Here is a 27,489-nt window from a genome sequence, read left to right as displayed (position 1 = left end):
TCTGTGACAGTAAACTGAATATCTTTGGGTTGTTGGTTAAATGAGACATCTGAGGACGTCATCTTGAGCTCTGGGAAACACTGATCATTTCCTGACATTTTAAAGACCAAACAAGTAATAGATTACTCAAAAAAAAAAAAAAAAATTGACGTATTAATCGACAATGAAATAATCATTATTTACAGCCCTAGTTAATCATCCACCTGTTACTGTGCAAACTGGCTTTGGGAAATTTTCAAACTTTTTTTGTTATAGATTTTTTAAATTATGAAGCTCATAACGACAAAGAGAAAACATGTTTTTAGAACTGTTCACACATTTATATGAAATTAAATATCAAATCCCTCACTGACAAAAGTATTCAGACCATTTTCTCGAGAGATGACATGACTTCACTTCTTGTCCCTCCATATAAATATGTTTTGGATGTAGGTTAATGGCCAAAAAAAGTAATTTTTAAATTATAAGTAACACAAGTGTGCAAAAAGTGAATATTTTCTAAAGCCACTGTAAGTGACTTTAACTTGTAACTTGAAACTCATAACGTCATGTTCAGTTTGATATAATCTATATAACAAAGGACTTGTGTTTAAAAAATATAAGAGAAACATAACCTGAGTCATTTCAAACCAGATAACCCTACACCCCTGTGTGCATGAGGTTTTTAACAACTCCTATTGATAGTCACACCTTATTTAGAGCTTATTTAGAGTTGACTGTTTTTATTTTCCCACAAATAAATCCCATGAATTAAATTTTTCCCTCAGAGATGTGTCCATGTCAGGGTGGCAAAGAATTTAAAACAGTGTTGAGACCATCATGGGAAACTGTTCACCTAAACTGAAACACAGAGACTGGTTTAAAAAAAAGAAAAAGGAAATAGTTTTCTGGTGGTGGCTCCAGAGGGAAGACTGATCCCTAATGTGTCTTCATTGATAGACTTAACTGTGGGAGACATCGCTCCCCCTACACAGCACAATCACACAGACAGAAATATCTGGAACCACTAAACTCATTCGGTAAATAAATACATAAATACGTTTCTGTCAGTTGGAGAAGCTGTCCTTTGTCTCCCTCTGCTGGTGTCTTACAGTAGGTGCATCAGCAGCAACAGTCTCCCATAGTTAGACACTGTCAGCAGGAGTCAGGTGAGATCACAGTGTTTCATTTATAGACATTTTCTGGCACCAACGAGACAAAACTTTACACTGAATATATTAAGAATAACTTCTATCCTCTGTGTGACCTCGTCATCTTCTTCTCACCAAAACCTTTAGCTGTTATATATTATCACTTCACTTTTATCTGCTGTACTCTAAAGGCTTAATAATACAGCTACACAATATTCTGTGCATTTCTCATTAGTAATTTCAATAAGTAGCAGTGAAAAAGTCTCTGGAAACTCAGACCGATAAACTTCCTGTCCTATCATACACAGTGGTGGGGGCGGCGTAGCTCACAAAATTAAGACAGTCGTTCATTTTGTGATTAAAGCACCAGATTTAGTACATATGTAGCTTACAATATGTAGAAGACATTTGGATATCGGGACATCACATATTGACATTCTGATGACCATGGCGGTAAAATCCAATATGGCCACCACCTGCAAATTGTTTCGGCTCTAACTTTTGAACCAGATTGGCTACAAATGCAAGCTGGGTGTCTGTTTCAGTGGTTTCCAGTTAGACTGGTTAAAAGATGGCATAAAACAGTTCTGGGGTTTCTTTACGCTGTTCAGCTCGTTGCTGTGGGGCCACAAGCCCAGAACCTGCTCATGTGTGCTCACCTTTTTTCTCTGATTACTTAATATCCCAACGTTCAGGAAGTTTTTACAGGGAGCTGAATTATTGTCAGAGGTCTCCTCTTCTCCAAAACAAATGGACCCTATGATTAAAACCAGCAAATACACTAAATAAAACAGTTATACATTAAAAATCAGTGTTTCTTCAACGGTGTTTGGTTCATTGCGTTGGGGCTGCAAGCCCAGGACCTGCTCATGTGTGCTCACCTTTTTTCTCTGATTACTTAATATCCCAACGTTCAGGAAGTTTTTACAGGGAGCTGAATTGTTGTCAGAGGTCTCTTCCTCTCCAAATCAATTCGACCCTGTGATTTAAACTGGTAAAAACTCTGAATAAAACACTTACACATTAAAAATCAGTGTTTCTCCAATGCTGTTTGGCTCACCACTAGCTCAGGACCTGCTCATGTGTGCTCACCTTTTTCTCTCTGATAACTTAAAATCCAGATGTTCAGTAGGTTTCTAAAGGAAGCCGAATTATCCACAGAGGTCTCCTCTTCTCCAAACCAAATGGGCACAGTGAGTTAAACCAGTAAATCACTGAATAAAGCAGTTTAATGTTAAAAATCAGTATTTTTCTAATGCAGTTTGGCACAGCAGAGTCTGGAGCCGTGGTGCCGCTGACATTTGCTCAGCTTTTTACTCTGATAACTTGAGATCCAGACATTGAGGAGATTTTTACAGAAAGCCGAATTATGTGTAGAGGTCTTTTCCTCTACAAAACAAATGGACCCTATAATTTAAACCACTAAAAACACTGAATGCAGCAGTTTCACATTTAAAATCGGTATTTTTCTAATGCTGAGCTGCTGCTGACATTTGCGTCCAATGACAAAAATCTTTCATCTGGTTAAAACATATAGTTAAAAATGACCTTGATCTAAAAAGTGTATTGTAAAAATGTGTCTTAAAACTAGATAAAAAGTCAATTTATGACTGTTTCTGGCAGACAGCCTCAACACTGATGCATGTGCAAAGGGGATATGATGCCACTGACAGGAGACGGTGCCCTTGATTAAACTTAGAGGTTTCTCTGGGTTTGAACATTGTTGGAAATGTTTGGGATGAAAACAACTCAACAACATTAATTAAGCTGTTTTTAGACATTTTAATGTGGAAATGTATCTTTAAATAAATCAGGTGCGGAGCAAACAGGAGGCATATCATCACACATTAACATGTTTCGTGTATAAAGAACAAGATGTTATTAAATGTCAGAGGTATTTTCCTCTATAAAATCTCTCACACAGTCCTATAATATAAAAGAACTAACCTGAGGCTGCTCTTATAAAGACGCCCGCCTGCCTGCCAGACGCAACATGCCCAACCTGCCTCAGCTCTCGATGCCTCGGGGGGGAAACTCTAAAACAAAATTTGCATTTAACGCCAGATTAAACCTTCAGTTTGTGCACAAAATGAGTCATAGTTTTCCTATTGATTCAAGCAGGGAGCCAGGTGTCAACCAAACACATCAGGTCTGAACACACACACAACTCACACACACACACCTTGCCTCCATGTTATGAAAACAGCAGCTGGGATTAATGCTTAAACTTGCCCTCTGTAGGTGCCCTGCAGTCTTCTCCCAGACAGACTCTGTGCACAGGGAGAGTGAAATATTGTAGGAAATGTGCACGCTGTGTCCCATCTGACCAGGTGAGACACACCTGCCCTGCCCAGAGGATCATGGGAAGGTGGAGGTGGAAGAAGCTTTAGTTCGGGGTTTGGAGAGAGAAGTCAAGACGCTGATGAGCATGAGGAGGTTTTTTCGAGCCCACAGGGATGAAGACTACAGTCAGATCCAGTATCTGACGGCCAAGTGCACCCGCCTGGCTCATGACAAAGGTAAGCTGCTTGACCTTTGAGAGTGAAGTTACACATTTACATTTCGGAGATGTTACTGGAGTGTGCTGGATCAGTCTCGTCTTAACTGCCGTTAGCCCTTGTTCATCTGTTGTTGTCTCCTCTAATTCACAGTTTTATTATTTACACCTGAGGCAACAATAAGTGCAAAGTCCCAGATTCTATAACCAACAGAGGACTTGATTAATGAAATGTCTCATTTTATTTAGATATCTAAGAGTTCACACTTCCTGCTATTTACTGGATTTGTGAATGTATGAAGTTGATGTTTAAATCTGGTGTCACGCCATATAACGACAAACAACATAACTGCCAAAAGAAGATTCATGCTACATGCTGAATAGTAAGATTAACCCCTAAACAGCACCTCTACACATCGTCCACAGCAGATAACACACCTTTTTTCAAAGGTCATAATGACGTCAAAGTGAAACTGTGCCTCACTGACTGTAAAAGTGTCTCTGGTTTTATTTACTGCTTTGATACCGTCAGGGTGAATGAGGAGGAAATAATATTTAACAGGATTATCATCTGAAAACAACCACTACAGTTACATGACAGCAGTTTTGAAAATATTTTTGGGGGTGTGATACTGGACCACAACATCTGCTTGACAAACAAATGTAAAATATGTGCAAGCAAAGCTGTGAAGAAGAGTTGTACTTCTGGTAAAAACAAAACACATTCTGGATGATAAAGCTTTGTACAATCTGTATTTATCACCTGTGTATCTGAATGACTGTGTGGAGGTATGGGGCAACACCAAAGCACCCTACAATCATTATGCACACTACAAAAAAAGATGAGGATAGAAAACAATGTTGGATATCAGGGGCGTCAATTAGGTCACCTGGCAGAGCAGGTACCCCATGTGCAAGAGGCCATGTCTTTGCCACATCATTCCCTGGCTCTCTATCCCTCTTAGACCATATCTGTCCTATCAAATAAAGGCAAAAAGGTGGGGTCGGAGGGACACATATGAAATGGGGCATTGGGGGTCCTCTGCCAGGAAATCTGGAGCATGAAACACTTCAATTTTTGCTCTCTGGTGAATTTTATACACCAATTTGTGCATTTTCTGCATGAATTTATGGTGAATATGACTTTCAACTTTGTCAAACTAAAAGTCCTCTACTCATTTTATGTTTTAAATATTGAGGGTAATGAAGAACGAATATGTTTTAGAGGCCTCAAGAGGTTAGACTAAACCATATTTGACAAAAGTCAAAAAGATAAACATAATTTTGTGCAGCAGAAATAATTTTTGTCTCATTTCCAAGTCTTCTATTAGTTTCAAACATGTTTCAGGAGAGGTGAGCCTCATGACTTAAAAAAACAAAAACTTAATTTCTCGAGATAAAACTACTTCCTGTCTTTTCTTGAGATCATGGGATAATTATGGTGAACTCAAAATGAGCATCTGGTTCATTTGATCACACCTGATTTCAGCCTTCTCCTTAAATGACGAGGCGTGGGCTAATAGTTACCTCTAGACCTTGACTGAAGCACTGGTGCCGGAATATTTGGGACAATGAGACTTTTTGTTCCCACCTTCAGGTGTTGTGGTAATGAAGTGGAAACACGGTGCCCTTTTGTGCACACAGAGCCTCTGCCCCCCCTCTTGATTTCTGATGAATATCACAAAGCCCTTTCACCACTGCACATAAACGTCCTCACTGACACAAACTAACATTTGGCTTTTGTACTGAATTGGAAAGGTTACAATCGGCATTCACACCCGGGTCAAATAATTCTCAGTAGTCATGGGTATTTGTCGGCTCCAACTCTGATCAGCAGTGATGGAAATATGATACCCAGGTGGACGCACTAATTTTAGCTCCTTTGCCTGCGAGATGCAATGACAGGCCGCCATAAAATACCATCTGTCTCTGCCCAAGCAGCACTCGAACATCGATGCAGATTTAGTCAGCAAAGAGTCACTGAATAAGTAAGAGATATAAAAAAAGAAGCAACCATAACATTGTCACAGGCCTCCATGCTGCTTTCTACTGTTTACTAACCTGTTTTCTGGTGTCCAGCCTGTCTGTGCCATTGAACTTGTCATACCAGAAAAAACTATTCATCTGCTGAGCTGTACACACAGGCTGCGTTCAGATGGGGTCGTGTTTACCGCGTTTACAAGAAGAGTTCATATTCACAACCTTGTAAGTGGAAATTCTCTGGGGTCCATGTCATTGGTCCGACATCCCATTAGTCCGACAGTCAGTGGTGCTGAACGGCTCCCGGCGGGCGTATTTCTGCCTTGATGGTGCGCCGCGACCGGCTCTGGGTCAGCTGGGAAAGGCTTGAGGCGGAGCAGGCTCACGGCTTATGTGTTTGTCACTTTCTTTTTCATTTTAACCCACACCATGATCTTTTCCTAAACCTAACCAGACCTTAACCACAGGGCATCATGATGATTTCGAAACAACGGGACTTCGGAACAATGGGTTTAATATGGTCGGAACAATGGGCTGTCAGACCAATGGGCAGTTCCAAATTCTCTGTGATCTCCAACTTTATGACATCATAAACACAACTTCCCCCGTCGTAACCACAAACTTTGGAGTTCCATTTGAACGCAGCAACATCTCTGGTCTACTGGCAATGGAAAAGCAGTGTATCAGCTATTTTGAACACGTTTACCAGTGATTTAAAAACCCGGAAACGTGCCAAATTTGGTGGAAATCAGGTATTATTAGCCTAATGCTAGGCTAATAAAAAATTAGAGGGTGTATGTGGGTTTTTAAAACACTGGGAAATGCATTAAAATAGGCCATAGACTTCTTTTGCATTGGTGGTAGACCAGACTATGCCTTTCTGTTTTTGTTTTTTTTTTTTGTTATTTTTTTAAACTTTTTCCAGGTGTGTCACATTTAACATGGACATGCCAGAAAACAGGTTAGTAAAGAGCACAAAGCAACATGGAGGCCAGTGAAAATGTTACGGTGGTTACTTCTTTTATGTGTCTCTTACTCATCCAGACTCTCTGAAACTCTTTTCAGACTAAATCTGAATCAGTGTTTGAACCCTGCTTAGACGCAGGCAGATGCTATTCTGTAGCAGCACGCCATTGCATCCGGCTGGCAAAGCGGCTAAAATTAGCAAGTCCTTCCAAGTGCTGTATTTCCATCACTGCTGCTCGGAATTGAAGCCAATAAATACCTGTGAGTACTTGCGAGTCAATTTATACAGGAGTGAATGCCAACTGTAGCCTTTCCCATTAAATGAAAGGGCCAGATGTTAGTGGAGTTTTGTCCAGTGGGACTTCAGGGTCTTAAGAGGAAAAAAGATTAACTTTCTCATGTTAAGAGGCTGATTATCTCAAGATAACAAAGCTTGTTTTCTGTAGCCCCTTTTTTTCAAAGATAATAAAATAATTCACTCGTGATCTCGAGATAAGGGCATTGAAAAAATTATCACAGGAACAGCCGTTCTTGGTTTCTGCAGAAATGAGGCCATAAAAAGAGAATTTCTCAAAAAAGCCGTCTGACCTTTATCAACTAAACATGACGTGGACAATAAAGTTAGAGACGAGGACAGCAAACAGAGCCAAGATCCAAGAGCAGTGTGTGTGAAAAGTATCAGGGACACAAGTACAGTGATGAGATTTAGGGAGAGGAAAGTATTTCAGTGCCAGAGATGTCAGCAGCTGACACACAACCCTACAGTTAAAGTGCTGTGGTTTAAAACATTATGGTTATTTTATGGTTTTATGGTTATTTTTTTAAAACACGTCCATGTGGCTCGTATTCAGCAGATCTTCTGTTCTAATGAAAATCATCTACAGCTACGGTTCAGCGGTCAGAACCTGACTGGGGTCTGTTGTTTGTGGCTGCAGCTCTGCTCGACAGGGAGTTCCTGCTGTCCAGAGAGAGGGAGAGGAAGCTGCAGAATGATCTGGAGGCTGCGAACGCTCGACTCGTCCACCAGGAGCAGCTGAACATGGAGCTCAGAATGAGACAGGACCAGCTCATCAGCAGGATCAACCAGCAACAGGTGAGCAGATCATGAATAGGAAAGAAATAGTTTTATTGTTTGAGTTATAACATAGTGGGGGGGTCATTTATCTTTATACTTATGATGACATTTGTTTTTGAACAAAAATAACCTCACATTATACTATACTAAAGATTTGCAAAAAAGACGAGTTGAAACAGGCAGCTATTTGCAATGCGCTGTTCTGCAACATTCTAAAAACCTGCCGGTTCACACCAATGCAACTAGATGAGATGGTGTATCATCTCTATGCAACAACTCTCTGTACTTTGTTCTGATTTGCAGCTTTTCAGGTTTATTTTGTGACTGAATATAATTTGTAGCTTCTTAAAATATGAATGAGGATAGTGATAGTGAGATACTGGCTACAGAAGAAGTCGTTTTGGGCCCCAAGGCATCATGTGATGAACCCAGAAACTGTTGTTTTAGGTTCGACCCCTATAGAGTGCTCCTGGGACGACGTTTTTCTGTAGGTTGACACAGAAGTTAGCATCGCACTGATTCCCTCGTCAGAACGCCTGTGGGGATTTGTCCATTGGATTATGGATTACTGCCAAAAAATAAGATCTGTGGCAAAAAAACGTTTATGATACTAACACATTTGGTTTAGCAAGATAATCTTCACAAATGAACACTGCTTTTGTGATTACTGAAGCCTAAATGCAAATGCCAGAAGTAAAATGCTAACGTTAGGCTATAAATGAACTACACAACAGTCACATGACTTAACGTCACCACCATAATAAGACTGTAAAGCTGTGTTCAGCGCGGCTCGAAGTGATGATCTTCTAAGACAAGAGAAGACACAGCAAGACATGACAAGACAAGACATGACAAGACAAGACAAGACAAGGCAAGGCAAGGCAAGGCAAGGCAAGGCAAGGCAAGGCAAAACACGTCAAGACAAGACAAGAGAAGACAAGGCAAGACACGACAAGACAAGACAGGGCAAAACACGACAAGACAAGACAAGACAAGACAAGACAAGACAATCAAAACATGACAAGGCAAGGCAAGGCAAAACATGACAAGACAAGACAAGGCAAGACACAACAAGACAAGACAAGGCAAAACACGACAAGACAAGGCAAGACACGACAAGACAAGACAAGATAAGGCAAGACATGACAAGACAAGACAAGAGAAGACAAGACAAGACAAGGCAAAACATGACAAGACAAGACAAGACAAGCAAAACACGACAAGGCAAGGCAAGGCAAAACATGACAAGACAAGAGAAGACAAGACAAGGCAAGACACAACAAGACAAGACAAGGCAAAACACGACAAGACAAGGCAAGACACGATAAGACAAGACAAGATAAGGCAAGACATGACAAGACAAGACAAGACAAGGCAAGGCAAGGCAAAACATGACAAGACAAGACAAGAGAAGACAAGACATGACAAGACAAGACAAGACAAGACAAGCAAAACACGACACGACAAGACAAGGCAAAACACGACAAGACAAGACAAGCAAAACACGACAAGACAAGGCAAGACAAGGCAAGGCAAGGCAAAACATGACAAGACAAGACAAGACACAACACGACACGACACGACAAGGCAAGACAAGGCAAGACATGACAAGACAAGACGATAATCCTTTATTTGTCTCACAGCGAGGACATTTGCAACATTCCGTAGTCTCATTTAGCAACTTGTTAGCATCCAACTTTTTTAAAATATGAAGAAGCATCAAAGCTCATGAGTGGGGTATATACTGACATATTTATGTCGTAGAACAAAACGTTATAGTCTCTTAAGCTTGTGTAAACCACAGACTTTATTTCAGGCATCCAACCAAAGACCCACTGACTTTGAGATGAGGGAACCATGAGTGGTAAAATGCTAACATATGTGAGTTTTAGGACTCATTCTTGGAGCATTCTTCAGTAGCTGGGATTACAACACACACAGAGGGAGCGTGACGTGATTATCTGCTCAGGACACCTTTACACCACTCTATCATTACATAGCAAACAGCCGTTTGCTGCTATACCTATGCTCTGAATGTCGCATACAGAACCTTTAATTTCAATGTTCACACTCATGTTTTGCTCTGTATTTGGTCTCCACCATCTCCTGAGAAAACAACATCTGGCTCTTTAACTTCTAATGTTTCACTTTTTCACCAGACAGGCTCTGACGCTGAGCTGTTTGGTGTTGGTGCGGTGAATTTAACGAGCTTGGTCAGCTGGAAAAGCTTCATGCTTCTGCTGGGAATTAAACATAAAGTAAATGTGCCTTAAAACCAAAACTATTAGCTCAAATAAGCTAAAAGGCTCCACACAGCTGCAGAGTTTGCTGATAATTCGTCACTATGAACAACGTCTTTCACCAAATCCTGATTCCCGAAACAACACTCAGCTCAAACATTGGTGTGGTGATTAGAGTCCTGTGGGGAAACACTTACCTGAAGGTCAACGTCTGTCCAATTCAGAACTTGTAGCATTTAATCTCATTACAATCCCGTAATTTGAACGCACAAAGCCATGACCGTACCAAGCGGCCACCTATGCTGCAATTACTGAAATTACACTGGAATTAGGCTCACAGTAAGTGCCAGTGTTAACATACTGTAAATGCAGAGGCTTTGGCAGAGGTTGCCAAACTTTTCGGGGGTTTTGGCTCCTCGACTCAGGTTGTACAGGTATGAGCTGTGAGCTGTGGGCAGTTCATTCTTTTCTCTGGTTTATTTCAATAATTTTAGAGGCGAATACCAGAGAAAACTCAAAATAAAACTTAGTTACTTTTGTGTGGCATAAGAAGGGTGTTTTCTTCTTCTCGTCTCACTAAATACCTTTCACCTTCTTATATTTATCCTGCTTCACAGTACCATCCCAATGATATTTGTTAAGGATTTGGAGAGTGACTCACTCACTTTCCACACATAGATATGATATGGTGCAGATTCTGGCTTGCCACAAACTCTTTGACCTATAGTTGTGTTTGAAATAATTGTGCTGTCTGTACAAGATAATAATGCAACAATCGGGATGTTTCCAGTGAGATTTTAAAAGGTCAGGACGAACTGAGTCATATAAGATTAGTAAACATGGTAAACATGTGCCATGTATGTACATTTTGTCCATGTTCGAGTGCATTTACCTTTATATAAGCACCTGTATCAGATGAGATGAAGCTATTACACTCTGTAAGGAAAAGAATTTAGCAAAAAATAGTTTAAAACCGGACACTGAATACCATGAAAAAGATTTTGGTTACGTAAAAACATTCTGCAAAAAGGTCTGAGTGTCCACGTGTGTGTCCTGCAGGACCTGGTGGACCTGCTGCAGCAGCGTGTGGTCCTGCTGGTGGAGGCGAGTGCCCGGGACGAAGAGCTCCTGCAGCAGGTCAGCTCAGAGCTGCTGTGTCTGCAGAGCTCCGAGGTGAAGCTGGAGGGCCTGGTGGAGGAGCTGCACGCTGAGGCCCATCACAGAGATGCACTGGCGGAGAGCCTGCAGGAGGAGCTGCACAAGTAGGACTTCTTTTCTCATTTTGTGATTTCATTAACAGATTAAATAATGATGATCTTTACTTGCAGCCCAACTAAATATGTGTCATAGAAACTCAAGCAAAGTATATCTTCTCCAGAAAAGTGATATTATTTTACAGTTTGGGTGGTAGGCACTTCGTGTGGGTGGCCTTAACTTCAAGTTAAGTCTTCACAAGTTGTCAGTTAAAATCGTAACACCAACTTTCACTGAGCTTCAGACGGGGACCTGTCACAGCTCTGATTTCTGGAGGAAATACCTGACAAAACGTCTGTGGTAACCTCCATGTTTTCCTTCACCATGTTGAATCGTTGATGGTTTGATTTGAACACATTCCTCCACACTCCACCCAGCTGTTCAAACCTAACAACATATAAAAACACACGTTAACCCAGATAAGGCCGCAGACTTAAAAACAACAATTCAAAGTGATAATAAAAACCTCCCTACTGATGTTTAATTACCATCTCCAGCAGACCGAAGCCGAGCGAAGCTGTCACCTGCGGAACTTCATCTCAAACTGTTTCTCAACACTGAATGAAAACATCCAGTTCGGACCTGAGATGTTAAAGTCAGCAGAAATGTCTCAATCTGCTGACTTTAAATCCCAGTGGAGAGTTGGCTTACTGTCAGAATACGTTATCATGTTATGAATCCAGCCTGTGAGTCAAAAAGCTGAAAGAAATCTGAAGGATTATGTTTAAATTTTTCTTACATGTACCTTTAAAATTCTTATTAACATTAAAATCATTGATACGATCATGAAAATGAATCTCAGAGTAGAGAGAGACACGGAGGGTTGGAAACAGAAATCCAAATGAACAGAAAGATCTGTGGAAGAAACACCTGGAAAAACAGTAAAGATTAAGGAACATTATTTTATCTAAGAGCTCTTTAAGCACCAAACAGTCAAATATTATATTCAAACTGAGACTTAAAGCCCTTTAAATGAACAGTAGTCATCATCATCCTTTCAGTAATTTAACCAGTGACTGTTTAAATTAAAGTTCTGCTCGTTTCTTCTCATCCCCATTGGCTAAAGAAATTAAATTATAGGTTTCAAGATAAATCTCTAGGATGCGCTGAGCACCATCTGTGACGTTCCTGGGGTCACAGGAGGTTTCAGGTCTTTCAACATCAGACCCCCTCACCCAGGTGACCCATCCAGGTTTGATCAAGTCTCGGCCTGCATCCCAGCTGCAGCAATCCACGGGCTTGCCCTCTTTATCTAAAGCCACCGAGCGGCTTCCTCTGCAGCTTCAGTAATGGCTCGTATGGCCCTCCTCATTACAGCTGCGGCCACTCTTTGCCCCACCAGCTCTTGATATTTGACGAGCTTCCTCTCATGAGCCTCCTCAATGTGCTCCTCCCAGGGCTCAGACAGCTCCCACATGATCACCTGCTTGGTGGAGCCTGAGAAGACGATCTGGGTGAAGTCTCGTGTCCTCGATATGATCAGGGTACCACAGATCCACTCTCAGTTGCCAGTCGGCACGGTCTTGTCTGTGGTCAGAAATGGGGTTTCTCTCCAGCTTTGAGGAGAGAGATATTTTTCTTCCTAGGGTGGTGTTTACTGGACTTAATAGCTGTGGTGACTGGTTCCACAGCTGCCTTGAGCACCTGGTCTTGGTCACATTAACTGAACACATACTGAATTTTCCAGCTAGCATATTAGCTTGCGCACACAACTTGTGACACTGTGTGTGGATATCTTCATCATCAGATAAATCATTGAGAATATAATGGCCAAGATATTTAATGTCATTACACACTTTAAGAGCAACACCAGATAATTCAGGAAATACTAATTTTCTTACACACTTTATCTCATTGGTGTTATATTTAATGTCAGGCCCGTTTGAGCAAATCTTGAACAGCTTTTTTAAAAGATGTTTTTGTGTTTCAATGTAAGAGATCAGATGGATGCAGTTTGATTAAGAAAGCCAAAATGTAAAAATCATTATATAAAGTCAATTAAAGGTCAGTTGGAGCTCTATATGATCCACAGTGACACAGCTGGGTGGTAGATTCTGGGGCAGCTGAGGGCCGTACCTGACACAGACGATAACTGCAGTGAGGTTAACTCTTGAGAAGACCTTGTTTTAAACAGGTTTTAAATGTCTTGTTTGTTTTATGTTCACTGTGTTTATATTCATGTGAAGCACTCAGTGTATACTGCCCTTATTGTGAAGGACTTTGAGCTGCATTTCCTGTATGAAAGGTGCTTTATAAATAAAGTTGAAACACACAAACATGATGCTGACAGCTACACTGATACAACTCTTCTCTAGTAAAATTAAACTAGCTTCAGGTAAAGTACACACAGGTCAAATCTTCTTGTTTTTGTCACCAACAGTAAGACGGTGGAGCTGGAGGAGCTACAAGACACCAACCGAACTTTGACAGAGAAGCTGAAGGATTTACGTTCCGCTCATCAGAGGGAGGTGAGAAACAGAAAGCTCTGACACATTTTGGGTCAGAGCTTTTTCACAGCTCTGCCTGTCAGAGCTAAAGTGGAGCTCCTCTAATCAAAAGCCAATATCTAAGTTTTCTGCATCACCAAAAATCAAAAAATCAAAACTAATCAAACCTCCCAATCTGCCCATTATCTCCCAAACGAATTGTCTGGTCGTTAAAATGTCATATTGTAATGAAAAATGCCCGCCACAAGTTCTTAAATCATAAATTGACATATTTAAACAGCTTGTTTTGTCTGAGCCGCAGATATTACATTTACTATCACAGAAGACTGAGAAAACCAAATACCTTTCTTTTTCACTTCTGAAAATTGTTGCCAGATAATTTGCTGCCAATTGACTAATAGTTTCAGCTTTATTCAAAACACACATTTGGGGTAAACTACTCACTTAATGCCTAAATAAATGATGTGTCCACTTATCGCCATCTTTGAGGGGACACTTCACCCCAAAATGTAAAAACATTTCCTTTTACCTGTAGTACTATTTATCAATCTAAATTATTTTGGTGTGAGTTGCCGAGTGTTGGAGATATCAGCTGTAGAGATGTCTGTCTTCTCTTCAGTATAATGGAACCAGCACTCAGCTTGTGGATTGTGGATGTTGAATTATGGTGTAGTCTGTGATTACACTATCTTGTTTTAAGATCTTAATTTATCTGTATTCTTATTTCATGTTTGTACTGTATTTTAATGTATAGGACCCCAGGAAGACTAGAGCAGGGCAGTCAAACATATGACCCACAGGCCAGAGCCGCCCTTCCAAAGGGTCCAATCCGGCCGACTAGATGACTTTGCACACCTAATACTTAAGCAGTTGTGAAGGTTAAGATGTGCAGCTCTCAGGAGCAGGTTCAATAAGTAGCCTACTTCATGTAAAGTGCTGCTCAGAGGCTTGTCCACCCTGACCAGAACACAGTTCTCTGAAAATACAATAAATACTTACTGTGGTCATATTTAAAGATACTGAACATTGTGCAAAATATTGTCAACCAGCAGCTTCATTACAAAAGAATGTGTATCAGACTTGTATTTTAAAACACTTTTGGTGGAACCCTGCAGCTGAGGTACGGCCAGAAGTTTAGATTTGTAAATGGTTTGTGAGGCAGGAGATAACTTAGCCTGCTTCCTCAATAGCTTCCACCTTAGTTTGGTGTGGGGATGCCAGCATTACTAAGAAAGAGTGGAAATGTATGGGAAAATATCGACAGACTCAGAATTACTGTTGAAATTGCACTTTTTTTTAAAGATATCTCAGGCTGTCCATCATCTGTTATTAAATAGATAAACATTATTAACATGTACACCCCTGGACACCCCTGGACTAGAGGCACATTCATGTGTTTCTGATGGGGATCTTTGAATAAACAATAAACAATAATCATCCCAGATGAGATCATTTAAACAAATTAATTACCAACAAACATTAAACATGCACCAGTGTTATCTAACAGCTCAGTATAAAACTCAACCTGCTCAGAGGTTGTAATGTGACTTGTGTCCAGCAGATGTCAGGGTTGGACTCTTTGTTTCCTCTCTGCTCTGCTGCTCTCTGGTTGAACATAAATAGATAAGTAATGGACTTTTAATGGTTTTATAATGAATGTGGAGTATTTCTCTTCGTCGAGCTCGCAGCCAACTCCTGCAGAAATAATGCAGCACAACATCCTCCTGCTGCCAGCTTCCCCCCATCACCAGTAATGGATTAACACTGTTCTCAGGCTAGTTTGGGTCAACGTGTCAGCGCGCCAGGTAAAAACCCAGAATAACAAGTCTGCTGCTTCATTTTGAATAATTAATTTCATGAAACATAAAACCTCAAGGTTCAAATTTATGTGCTGTGGCCAAATTTGACAAACTACAGCCACCCCAGAGAGAACGCACTAATTCAGATGTTTTTCTGGCGTTGGGTTTGTGTGAATGTGTGTGGCGTCTGGGCATTAGTGAAACATTCCTACACACTGTCAGGGTTTTTTTATTTACACTTGGCTTCAAAGACCCACTCCTTTCCTGGCCTCGCTTTCAACCAGTCCATCAAACAGCAAACAATCCAGCTCTACAATTATCTCTCCTACGAGACGGCTGCACACGTCCAACAGAACAAAACAGCACACCGCACTGTCACTGAAAAACTTAATGAGAACATTTATTTGCGGTGGATAGAGTCGGTGAGTTATTGTCAAAGTCCTGGGAGTCGGAGATTGAGTCCGACTGTTGCATTTGCTCATCTTTCCAGATGACGGCACTGAGTTCAAGAGTCTTTTTCTCATCTATATCTGGGCCCAGACAAACATGCCACAATCATCATTTCCTGCTTTCTTGTTGTCTTAATCTCATCCTGGTTAAAACGGAAATATGAAGTGATGTTTTCTTGTCTTTGAGGTGAGGGAGCTGCAGCTGGAGAACGAGGGGAGTCTGAGGAAACTACAGGGGACAGCCGAGCAGTTTGAGTGGCTCTGTCAGCAGCAGCGCTACTGGATGTGTTGTGTCAAGAGGTCAGTGGGTTCTCCCTGAACTTTTACAATCAAACACAGCATCTGAAAACTTCCCTCCACGCCTTCAAACGACACGCACAGCCCTGAAAAACATCTTTCTAATAACGACATGAGCACACTATTAACAATGGATGTCAGACGGATGGAGGTTATTTCACATGAGCGACTGCTGTATCTGTGTTTTGTCTGTACTCTGCTCACTCAGTTCAACATGGCGGGCCTATTCTGAAAAAGGTAATGTCAGGTATTTACACATGCCAATGAAATTTCAAGGAATAGCTCAACATTTGGGGAAATCTGTTTATTCAATGACTCCAAGAAGTCACTGACAAGAATGTTTTACACCTTATACAGCTGAAACAATGCAGTTATAATTAATTAGTTTTGGAGGTGATGGTAGGCAGATTTGATGACATATTGATACCAGTCATACCTGTGGGTTACAGGAACAGTGTGTCAGATTTAAGGCGGGTTTATACTTGGGTGTCAGCTCTATGCAGAACCTACGCATGTAGCCCACGCCGTTGTGGCCATTTATACTTGTGTGCTGTGTGACAACTCACAGATTCGTCTTTATCTGGACACATTTTCCCCACAAATACAACATGCTAACATTATTAGCACAAGCCTATGGCATTTTACATTGTATAAATTAGCCTAGCAGCTAGCAAACTTTTCCTCTACTCATATGAAGCCAGGGACAACAGCAACATTTAACAAAGGTAACGTTACAAAATTCAGCTCCATTACAACTCACAAGGTTCACTGACAAAACAACTGTCTTATACTAAACACATTTTCCAAACAAATACAACATGCTAACGTTATTAGCACAAGTCTATGGCATTTTACATTTAGCCTAGCAGCTAGCAAACTTTTCCTCTACTCATATGAAGCCAGGGACAACAGCAACATTTAACAAAGGTAAAGTTACAAAATTGAGCTCCATTACAACTCACAAGGTTCACTGACAAAACAACTGTCTTATACTAAACATGTTTTCCAAACAAATACAACATGCTAACATTATTAGCACAAGTCTTTGGCATTTTTTCTGTTGCGATGTAGATGTTGCAGTATTAAGGCCCATTTATGCTCAACGTTAAATACGGATACGGACGGAGCCGTCTGTCCGTATACGTGGCTTTTCCTCTGCTCATATGAAGCCAGGATAAATCACACACAAGACTTAAAGTGCTATTTTTGTGGAGGCTTTATTGTCTTCAAAATTTATTGTTTCTTATCTGTGAAATTAAAGTAAATAAAAGCTTTGTTTCCACTGAGGGAAATGGTTTCAGCTTACAGAAATAAACAGGAGGTCTGCGTCACCGTGACATGTAGTTACATTTCTGGGGAGGTGCATGACAGGCTATAGTGTAGGGTACAGCGTAGCCTCTGTGTCGAAGCAGAGCCTATGCTGTAGGTACAACATCTGTTTGATGCAGGAGTATAAATCCAGAAGTTGGACAGTACTGTGTGTATAACTGATTTAATGAGACACAAATAAGACAGAAGTGCTAATTAACAGTTTATTACGACAGCTTTTACTACTATTAATGCGTGGAGCAGCCATCTTGGATTTTGAGGTTGGGGTTGGTGGGGTTCCTCCGGCTTTCTGAGTCAGAAATATGACAGAGAGGGCGTTCCAATTGACATTTCCACCTGGGAACACGATGCAAATGGGATGCACCATAGCCTCCCTATCATATCTCTATATATATCTGTCTCACAGTCTAAACCTTCTTTAAATCGCAGATTCAAAGACTGCCTGATGGAGGAGAGAGACGCTCTGCTGCGACAGGTCATCATGTTGAAAAAGAAGGCTGAGAAACTACAGAAGAGTTTACATGATGACAGTCCCACACAGAACGTCCTCTATCCTCTGCAGGACACTAAGTGCTGCGACAGGTAAGGAAGCCAACACACTCTCACTCCGATCTCGTCACATATTGACATTTGGTCATGGACTTTCCACTTCCAGATATGTCGAGCAGGGTACCCTGGGTGTGTTGGTTGTTGATGTTCTGGACACTGTGTCAACTTCTGCCTCTTACATATATTGTCTTCTTTCAAGATACACTACTGTCTTCACAGGAAATGTACAGTTTGCATTCGGTCTCTTTCAAAATAAAAGCACTTTGTTGGTATACCAACGCAAAATAACGTTTTTTCCTTCACCAATAAAAAGCATGTGGTTGGGTTTAGGAAAAAAGAACACGGTTTGGCTTTACAATTTTACAAGAGGCGAACACTGGCCTCTCAGGTGAAAGTCGGTGGTTGTTGGACAACAAAAATGGCGACCGGCTGTGTGTCATGCCAACGTCAAAGGACAGCTTTTTTTGGTAGGTGTCTGACGCTGGATGTCCCTGACCAAGCGCCTAATTTCGACGACTTCAGAGTGAGGCCGGGTTGAGGAAGCAGACAGACGAATGCAACATACAATAAACTTATCAACATGATGAAGCTGCAAATCTTTTACCAAAAATCAGGTCTGGAGTGTTAAAAAAGACTCTCACAGGGCATTGAATAAAGAGAATTGAATTTCCCTTCATCTCCCATCACTTTCATACTGTACACTGTGTTCCACTCCTACATGCTTTCCTTTACAACACAATATTTACAGCCTGCCTTTCTTTTAAAGCAGTGTAACATCGTGGGACACAGATGAAATGGCTGACCTGCAGTCTCAGCTGGAGAAGTCAAACATGCTGTATAAGGAGCTCTTTAACCAGGTACCAGATTCATTTTTCTATCCCTTAATGGTCATATGATCTCTTAATGCACACAAACTCTTTGCAGTGTGTTCAAGGAATGCTCCATACATGTCAGAGTGCACCGCTTTGTGTGGGAGACACGTGCAAACCTCAGGGGGAAAATATTAGAGATTTATTAGGGAGGGCTAATATTCATCGAAAAGTGGTTGCAAATCGTCAGAGGAGTTGCTCTGCTGTCATCCTCCAGAAATTAGAAATACTTCTTTAACAGCGGTGGTTACGTGTGTTTTATTTTTCTGTAGACTGTTAAAGGTGAAGAAGCTTTGAGGTGCTTACTGAAAGCTCTTTGGCAACCAAACATGGAACTAATGGTTATTTTCTTTATTAAATAATCCATCTGTTATTTTTCAATGATTTGATTTATTATTTTGTCTATACAATGTCAGAAAAATACTGAAAAATGCCTTTTGCCCAGACTAAGGAGATGTATTCAAAGTGCTTGCTTTACTTGGAAAAACAGCCCCAAAGATACTCATAAACCCTGTTTCCACTGAGCAGTGCGGGTCAGTTTGGTACACTTTTCCACTGTGAAAAGTCGTGGATGGAACCAATGGAACCGTTCCGTACTGTCCCCATTATTGGTCCCCCCTCTGTTGGGGTACCTAGCACACAGTCTGGTTTTGAGGCTCATGTAACCACTGTTCATACTGTGGAGAGTTTTATTAGTAAACTGTGACTATAAAATGAAAGGATGTTTTGCTGCCTCTCACAGCAGCTGGAGTCTGAGAAAAAAAAAAAAAACTTCATTTACTGGGCCGACTGCCGGCGACTTTTAAGGTGGAATGTTGACTTGTAATGTTACTAAATGCATGAGTTGACGATGAATCCATCAGCACACCTTAAATTTCACTGTGACAACTTTGACCATTACTTTGGTTTTTATATGACGTACACTTTTAGTAATGAGTGGATCTTCAAGTGTTTATATTTATTAATTTCGACCGGGACGGAGGAAAAAAAAGCGTTGTGGAGCGTTGTTCCTGTGGGCTACAGCAACACTAAACCCCTGAGCTTGCCTGAGAAGGACTAAATGCACAAACCTGCTATTTTTAAATATCCCATGGAGAGAGACTCTCACTGCAGCCTGTTCTATTTTGTTCTGAAAATGTTGGCGCACAGCCTCGTTCTGTGGACGATATACGAGGTGCAGACTTCCATCTGTGTCGGTGATGAGGAAATACAGCGAGTACTGGACGGAGCAGTGAGTGACAACAACTCTGCCCACATTTAAGAGCACTGTTTGCGGTGGAAACGATAAAAGGACCAGGGGTCTAGGTACCATGTCTGAGGCGTTGCTTTTGGTTCCAAAGGTACCAGGCTATACGTGACAAAGAAAGGCATCAAACTCACATTTGAGAGGTTAGAACCCGAAAATGGTCGAAAGCTGCTGGAGAATTATTAAGTTAAACCACAAATCTATATCAAAATAGGTGCTGATTGTTCGTCTTTTGATCAGCTAATCGAATAATCATCGTTCCTAAAAGAACCCTTGGATGAACCTTCATTTTAAGAACGACCACTTGTGTATTTAAACACTTCTGGATCAAAGACAAGGACTGATCTGAAGACTGAAATCCAAAGAACAGGGCTAATATTCATCTGGGTACGACTGCCAGTCCCCACAGGGTTTGTCGTACAGCCAGAGCTCTGAGACTTCGTGGGTACTGGAGGCTCATCATTGTTGTCTTTTGAAGCTTTCTTTGTCTTTATGCAATCACTGGGTGACCGCAGAATGTTCCTTAAGAAACAGCCTAATGAACAAACACAGAGTATCTTTCAGTCATATGTTCTGTACACCATCCATCCACCCTGAACTCCTTTATGAGAGTGTTTGCAGACATGTATGAACATCATGTTTCGACTGAACATAAAAGCAGCTAATCAGTGTTTTAATACCAACAACAATCATGATGTGAAAACGATGTCACAGTGTTTCTGCTTCCCCCATGTGGCCAAAAAATCACTTCAGGTTTAAAAAGGAGCTCTTCAAACTGTTCGAATCATTTTGTTTTCCCTGGAGAAGAGCTCCTTCAGGTCTATTTTACATGTAGTGTACCGATTTGCTACACTTCTTTTAGAGTTTAGAGGGGACCAGTATCTTTAGAGTGATCAGTTCAGTGTTTTAAAACCTCTGGACCGAGATCTCTAATAATTATCTGGGCACAGCTGCCAATCCACAGTGGGTTTGTTGTGGAGCCAGGATTTAAAAAAAAAATAAAAACCCACTGAAACTTGTATCAAAGGCATTGAAGTCTCATCAGTGATATTTTGTCTGTCTGCTGTGTATTTTAACAAGGAAATGGGACTCCTGCAGTGTTCAGCTGCACTGCAGAGATGAGGAGCGTTTATTATCAGGTGTGTCGTGGAAGACGTATCACCCAACAACCACTAGGGGGCACAGAGGCCAACTATAATTATTTATTTTAAAATGTGTCGTTTTTTGGTGGGCGGGGCTTAGCTGGAGGCAAAACAATTCTCCACAGACATTAGCTAGTGCTAGCTAGTAAGTTCTGTTGTCGATGGAGGAAGATGATGCAAGTGGTGCATTCAGAAATACTCATTCTGAGTGTTGGAGTTGGGTGAAGTTGGGTGATTAGTATCTTTTGTTAGATTAAAACATCAATTATGAAGAACAATGGGGCATAAAAATGTTTGAAAAACAGGTCAAACTGATCTGCCCCTACATAAGTTTCAACCAAAATGATGAGCCTTAAGAATCTTTCCAGTTTATTACAATTTGGTGTGTATTTTTGTAGTTTTTGGCAATTCTTTCCATCAGTAATAATAATATAATAATAATCCGGTACTCACCAACTGCAGGTCAGTGCAGGGATTGAGAATATAGCGACATCTGCACAAGACACAAGAAGTTTATTAAGTGAGGAAATGAATATGCCAGAGAATTATCACCCGAATTCCTGAAATGCTCCTAATCTAAAAAGTGAACAAGCTTTGAGGGTGATTTGTTGCCTTTATATAATAATAGTACCTGATATGAGGGTTTATTTGTTCATCTTTCAGGGCCAAGGTGCAAAACTACTGAAGCTGGACTTTCAGAAACAATTGTCTACCTTTAGAGTGACCAGTTCAGCCTCTGGAAATCTCTGGATCAGATACTAGTGCAAATCCCAGGGTTGAAATTAGAAATTGAAAACACAGAGATATTCATCAGGGGACGACTGCCAGTCCCCTGTGGACTTGTAGGGCTGCCAGTACATTCATAAAACTGATACTTCACGGGCACCAGAGTCTAATCAGTCTGCTTTAAAAGAAGTTAGAGGCCTTTGAGGAACTTTTGATTGCAAAGTCATTTTGCAATCAAACAGGAACCCCACAGTGTCCCACAAAGAACTCCTTCAGGAAGCGTTCACAAGTCCTGACAGGACCTCGAACACCTCACCCTCCTGCCTGGTGGATTTTTTTTATAGTAAGGACCCAAAAGGTGTTTGGGATTTTTAAAAGCTTCCACATCTTCAGAGTGACAAGCTCAGTGTTTTTAAAATCTGCGGATAAGAGGAAGCCTGACAGACAGAACATAAGGCTGATGCTCGTGTGCGGATCGCTGCCAGTCCCCAGAGGAGCCGCTGCGCTGCCAAAGCCTTGAGTGATCGCTGATACTTTCTGGGCACAGGAGTCACATCAGGCCTTTTCTCTGTCTGTCTGTCTGTCTGTCTGTCTGTCTGTCTGTCAGCTGCACATGGCTTCCTCCCAATCCGTCCGGGTTCTCTTCCAAAGCAGCAGAGAGATGACTAATAATGACTGGAGGGAGGTGATTGCCAATAGCCTCTGTGCTTCATTCCCCTCACCTCTCACAGGCTCTGCGCTGCATTTCTTTGGATAATTATTCTGATTGAGTGCAGATGATGCAGGGTGCTTTTTTTCTGCAGAACTGAAAGAAGGAAATGTAGCTGGAGGAGCAGGGACCGCCGGAGACATAGAGGAAACAACCATGATAAAACACATTACAGTTCTGACATGATTTATATAACCTGTAGATTCACACTCTGTGGAGAGGAGTATTGTTCTTCAGAGCTAGAGAGATAAAAAGTGAGTTTTTTAACAGGAGTTTGGACCTATTTCACAGTAAATTCATTCATTTATTTTCCATTACTGCTTATCTTGGTACTGGGTCGTGGGAGAGCTACAGCGTATCCCAGCCGATATTTGGCAGGGTAGCATACACCAAATGTAAACACGTTGCATTTGTCCATCATGTATCCATCCATTTTTATCCACTTATTCGGGGCTGGGTCACAGAGGAGGCAGCAGGCCAAGGAAAGTACCCCAGACGTCCCTCTCCCCAGCAACGCTTTCCAGCTCCTCCTGGGGGACCCCAAGGCGTTCCCAGGCCAGATGGATATGTAATCCCTCCAGCGTGTTCTGGGTCTGCCCCGGGGCCTCCTACCAGTGGGACGTGCACGAACACCTCCAGCCAGAGGCACCCAGGAGGATCCTGATCAGATGCTGAACCACCTCTACTGACCCCTTTTGACATGAAGGAGCAGCAGCTCTACTCCGAGCTCCCTCTGGATGTCTGAGCTCTTTACCCTATCTCTAAGGCTGAGCCCAGCGACCTCACGGAGGAAACTCATTACAGCCGCTTGTGTCTGCGACCTCATTCTTTTTGTCACTACCCGGAGCTCATGACCATAGGTGAGGGTTGGGACATAGATGGGCCAGTAAATCGAAAGCTTTGTTTTAGATATGTAGCAGACATGTGAAAACACTACATTTTGATTTGATGTTGCAACAACGCTGTGGTTAGGTTTAGACACAAAAACCACTTTGTTAAGGTTAGAACAAACATCATGTTGTGGCTTAATTACCCCACTTGGTCGCTACAAACACAGCTGGAAATATCCTGACATGTCATAAAAACTACCTGCTCTTGATGGTCTCTAACTGTGGTCTGCTGCAGCGTCTTGGTCTCACGCCATCCACCATCCCTCCCTCCTCCTCCTCATGAGAAACTCAGCTCATAAACATGTAATCTGAACTATGTACTAATGTAACATATCTGTGGTTTGCAGAACTGTACAATAGAAACATTTTATTCTGGTGACTGGGCTGATCAAGAGCTTGCCCCAATTTTGACCTCAGCACTCACGTTACCCACTGATGTGGTCACATAGTGCAAACTTTACTAGTAGAAGTGATTTCGTTGCTCATCTGTTCACTAAGGAAATCTCTGACCAGAAAAAGCCTAGGCTGCAAAGGTTACCCTTTAGCTTGTTCAACCAGTGTGTCTGTTTAAGTTGCTACACTTCTTTCAACAGTCTGTTCCTAACTACGAATATGCAACCTTGCTCTGCCATTACTCGGACATTCCTCCAAAAGGCATTTATCTCTCTGAATTCCCTTCTTGCACATCCTTTATGTTTATTGTCTTTGGTCATCTTCACTTACAGTTTATTTTTCTGTCCTCAGGCAGGGAGCCCTATCAACGGATACCAAAAACCTCCTTGAGGACAGAAGCCTGGAGCCAGGGCTCGTCTTCTTTTTCTCTTCCCACCTCCTGCAAACCAGAAGATAAAAACTACATGTTTGTGTGTGCGGTCAGCTTTGTGGAGCACTTCCCAGCCATTGTCGTTAAAACCATAAAACCTTGGATAAACGTACCTGTGAAACCATACATCCATTGTTTTTCTTACACCATTGTTCACCTGTCTTGAAAATAATCTGCTTAGTGATATATGACTGAATTAAAACCGTGTGCAGTGCCCTCCTTCTGCTGTGACACATGCACATCACATGTGGCCAACGTTCCTAAAGTCACATTTTCCTGTAATTGTCCATTATTCAGACCTTGTAATCAACACCACTAACAACAACAGAAAGCACCTGAGAATGTTCTCTTTTGTTGTTTTGCCAATGAATCCTCAGAGGGGAAGCAGCAGCAGCTGGTGTGCAGAGGAAACAACAAACGTGTTGTTTAGACCAAAATGAAGCTCTACTGATTGTTCCCCCGCTGAGGATCTGCTACGTCTCCACTCTGATGATCAGATCTCTTCACTTAGCACCTGTCAGCAGGAATTTAAAACGTATGTGAGGTGATATCGGCTCAGATTAGAGAACCATGTGACGCACACATGCTGTAAACAGTTAACAGACAAAGCAAATGTTTGGGGAAAGACATATGAAGTAGAGATTATGTCACACTACTATTATACACTAACTGAATCCAGCAGTGATGTAGTTCAGTGGCTTTTAAGGAGGTGAGTAAGTGTTGAACTCTGTCAGCACTGCTTTAAAATCAGGTTTTAAACAAACAATAAATAAGCAGCATTTTCATGTTATAGTCTCTGCAGGTTGGAGGTGTCGCTCACCAACATTTGCTTCCCTTTAAAAGCGTCTTCTTCATATTTATACACACACCAGCCACTTTATTAGCCCCTTAGTACCAACTGAGCATGGTTTAAACACCACAGCCTACCTGAGTATTGTTGCTGAGCGTGTCCATCCCTTTATGACCACAGTGTACCCATCTTCTGATGGCTACTTCCAGCAGGATAACGCACCATGTCACAAAGCTCACATCATCTCAAACATGTCAGTGAGTGGCCTCCACAGTTACCAGATCTCAGTCCAATAGAGCACCTTTGGGATGTGGTGGAACGGGAGATTCTCATCATGGATGTGCAGCCCACAAATCTGCAGCAACTGTGTGATGTCATCATGTCAATATGGACCAAAATCTCAGAGGGATGTTTCCAGCACCTTGTTGAATCTATGACACCAGGAATTAAAAAGGGGGTCCAACCTGGTACTAGCAAGGTGTACCTAATAAAGTGGCTGGTGAGTGTATTATTGCATTCTATTTGGTGACACAGACACAACCGCACAAGTATAAATATTCACAACGGCGTAGGCTACAGTGTAGACTCTGCATAGAGCTGAAACACAAGTATAAATCCACCTTTAAGTTGTCAACTACAGCAGAGGAGACAAACACAGATGAAGTGAAAGCTATGATCTGAATAATCACTCGTATGACTCTTACTCACATTGGGCTCATTTGAATCCAATAGTGAAACTATTTGACTCCTGTGGGTGATATTAGAAGGTAGGAACCATAGACTGTATATAAAGATGGACGACTTGACAGCTCCTCAAAAGTGAAGCCGAAACATCTTGATCGCCCCCTGGTGGCTGGCTGCAGTACAGGTCAGTGTAGTGTTAGTGGATGGGACATGAGCCGAGCTAAAAACTCAAAAGTCACTTCTCGTAAATTTTCCCCCAAAATGGTTTCTGTCATTTAAGGTAGTTAATGCTACAATAACATTACAAGGATAACGTTACTCCTCGTATATGTAACATCGCCAAATGTGGACATGTATGCAATTAGCTCACGTCACTAGGATGACTCTGATACTCATCTCTATAGTTTACCTCGAATTATGGAAGCTAACTTTGTCTCAGCAATTTAGCAAGGCAAAGTCGGGTGCAGCTTTCAGTCAGGTTGCTGGTGTAGGTGGGTGTGTGTAGTGTCCTCTGGCTCCCTCAGTCAGATCCACCCCTCGCTCCACAGCTCCACCCTCTCGTCCAAATATAAGCATGTCTGGTTCCAGAAATACAAGATGGCGACAGCCTAAGTGCTAAACTAAAGGCTTCCAAATGGCAGTCCACAAACCAGTGGGTGACATCAAGGTGGCTACATCCATTATTTCTACAGTCTATTACATTTGGCTTCCCTTCTGTACGGTCGGGGTAAGTGTAGATGCGTCATCCATCTTTTTATACAGTCTATGGTAGGAACAAATGTGTTCTGTGGTCATATCTCCAATGTCACACCAAGTTGTTAATAAAATAAGAACAAGTGACAAACCCTGTGTGGCAACATGTACACTGTCAACACAATTAATTTGTTTCCCTACAGTATAACCAGAGCTGTAAACTGGATCCACGACAGTTCTGGTATCAGCTACAGCATGAGTCATGCAGTCATCTCTGGGCACTTTAACACACTTGGTTTAAGTCACGAAAAGATGGTGGTTTTCATTAACTACTAACAAAGTTAATACAGACTTTAGGCACAAAACAGAAGGAATTTACTTTTTAAATATTCAACAAAACCACAACCTCTTTCCTAACCTCAATTATTAGTTTTAATAGCCTGAGAGCACAAACAACACAGGATGAAAACTTGGTCTCAGGTGTCCAAAAGTCCTGTACGTTGTACCTTAAAGCTACAGGCATAGGATTATACACAATTTTAAAGTGACTATTAATGCAATGAGAAACATGAAAGAAATTCTTCTTGGCAAAAAGATTATTGGTAAAACTACAAACTTTAAAAGTTGCTTTAAAAGTAAATAGTTTCCAGTCAGTCTTGTAAATAGTCTACAGCCGGGGGGTTTAGCTCAGCATCTTAGTCATCTACCAAAAAACACTGAATTTCATTACCTCTCCCTGTGTGATAATTAGGGTGAACACCGAAATTAATCCGAGATATTGAGGTCAGAGTGAATTTACAACAAAGCTGACTTTGCATGAAAAAGACACACACTCTTTGTTTGTTCATTTACATTCAGTGCCAATGGGGTCACGTACCTATTAACAAACAGCTACGGGGGGAATA

The 27,489-nt window shown here is 41.4% G+C and overlaps 1 protein-coding gene across 2 annotated transcripts; it reads left to right on the top strand.

The window, feature by feature from the left end:
- Positions 1-3,374: 3,374 nt before the first annotated feature.
- On the top strand, positions 3,375-24,686 carry LOC117261303 (uncharacterized). 2 transcript variants are annotated; one of them, XM_033633667.2, is made up of 8 exons: positions 3,375-3,649; positions 7,509-7,666; positions 10,948-11,150; positions 13,523-13,610; positions 16,025-16,137; positions 17,893-18,045; positions 18,782-18,869; positions 24,339-24,686. In XM_033633667.2, exons 1-8 carry the CDS (start codon positions 3,553-3,555, stop codon positions 24,375-24,377), a joined length of 939 nt encoding a protein of 312 aa, XP_033489558.1. In that variant the 5' UTR covers positions 3,375-3,552; the 3' UTR covers positions 24,378-24,686. The 2 variants fall into 2 exon arrangements, with proteins under 2 accessions (XP_033489558.1, XP_033489557.1); XM_033633666.2 differs by having other exon boundaries at positions 3,376-3,649; positions 18,779-18,869.
- Positions 24,687-27,489: the final 2,803 nt, after the last annotated feature.

This window comes from Epinephelus lanceolatus, chromosome 7 (genome assembly GCF_041903045.1).
Source record: "Epinephelus lanceolatus isolate andai-2023 chromosome 7, ASM4190304v1, whole genome shotgun sequence".
Classification (NCBI taxonomy): Eukaryota; Metazoa; Chordata; class Actinopteri; order Perciformes; family Serranidae; genus Epinephelus; species Epinephelus lanceolatus.
This window is presented reverse-complemented; position numbering and strand designations above follow the sequence as displayed.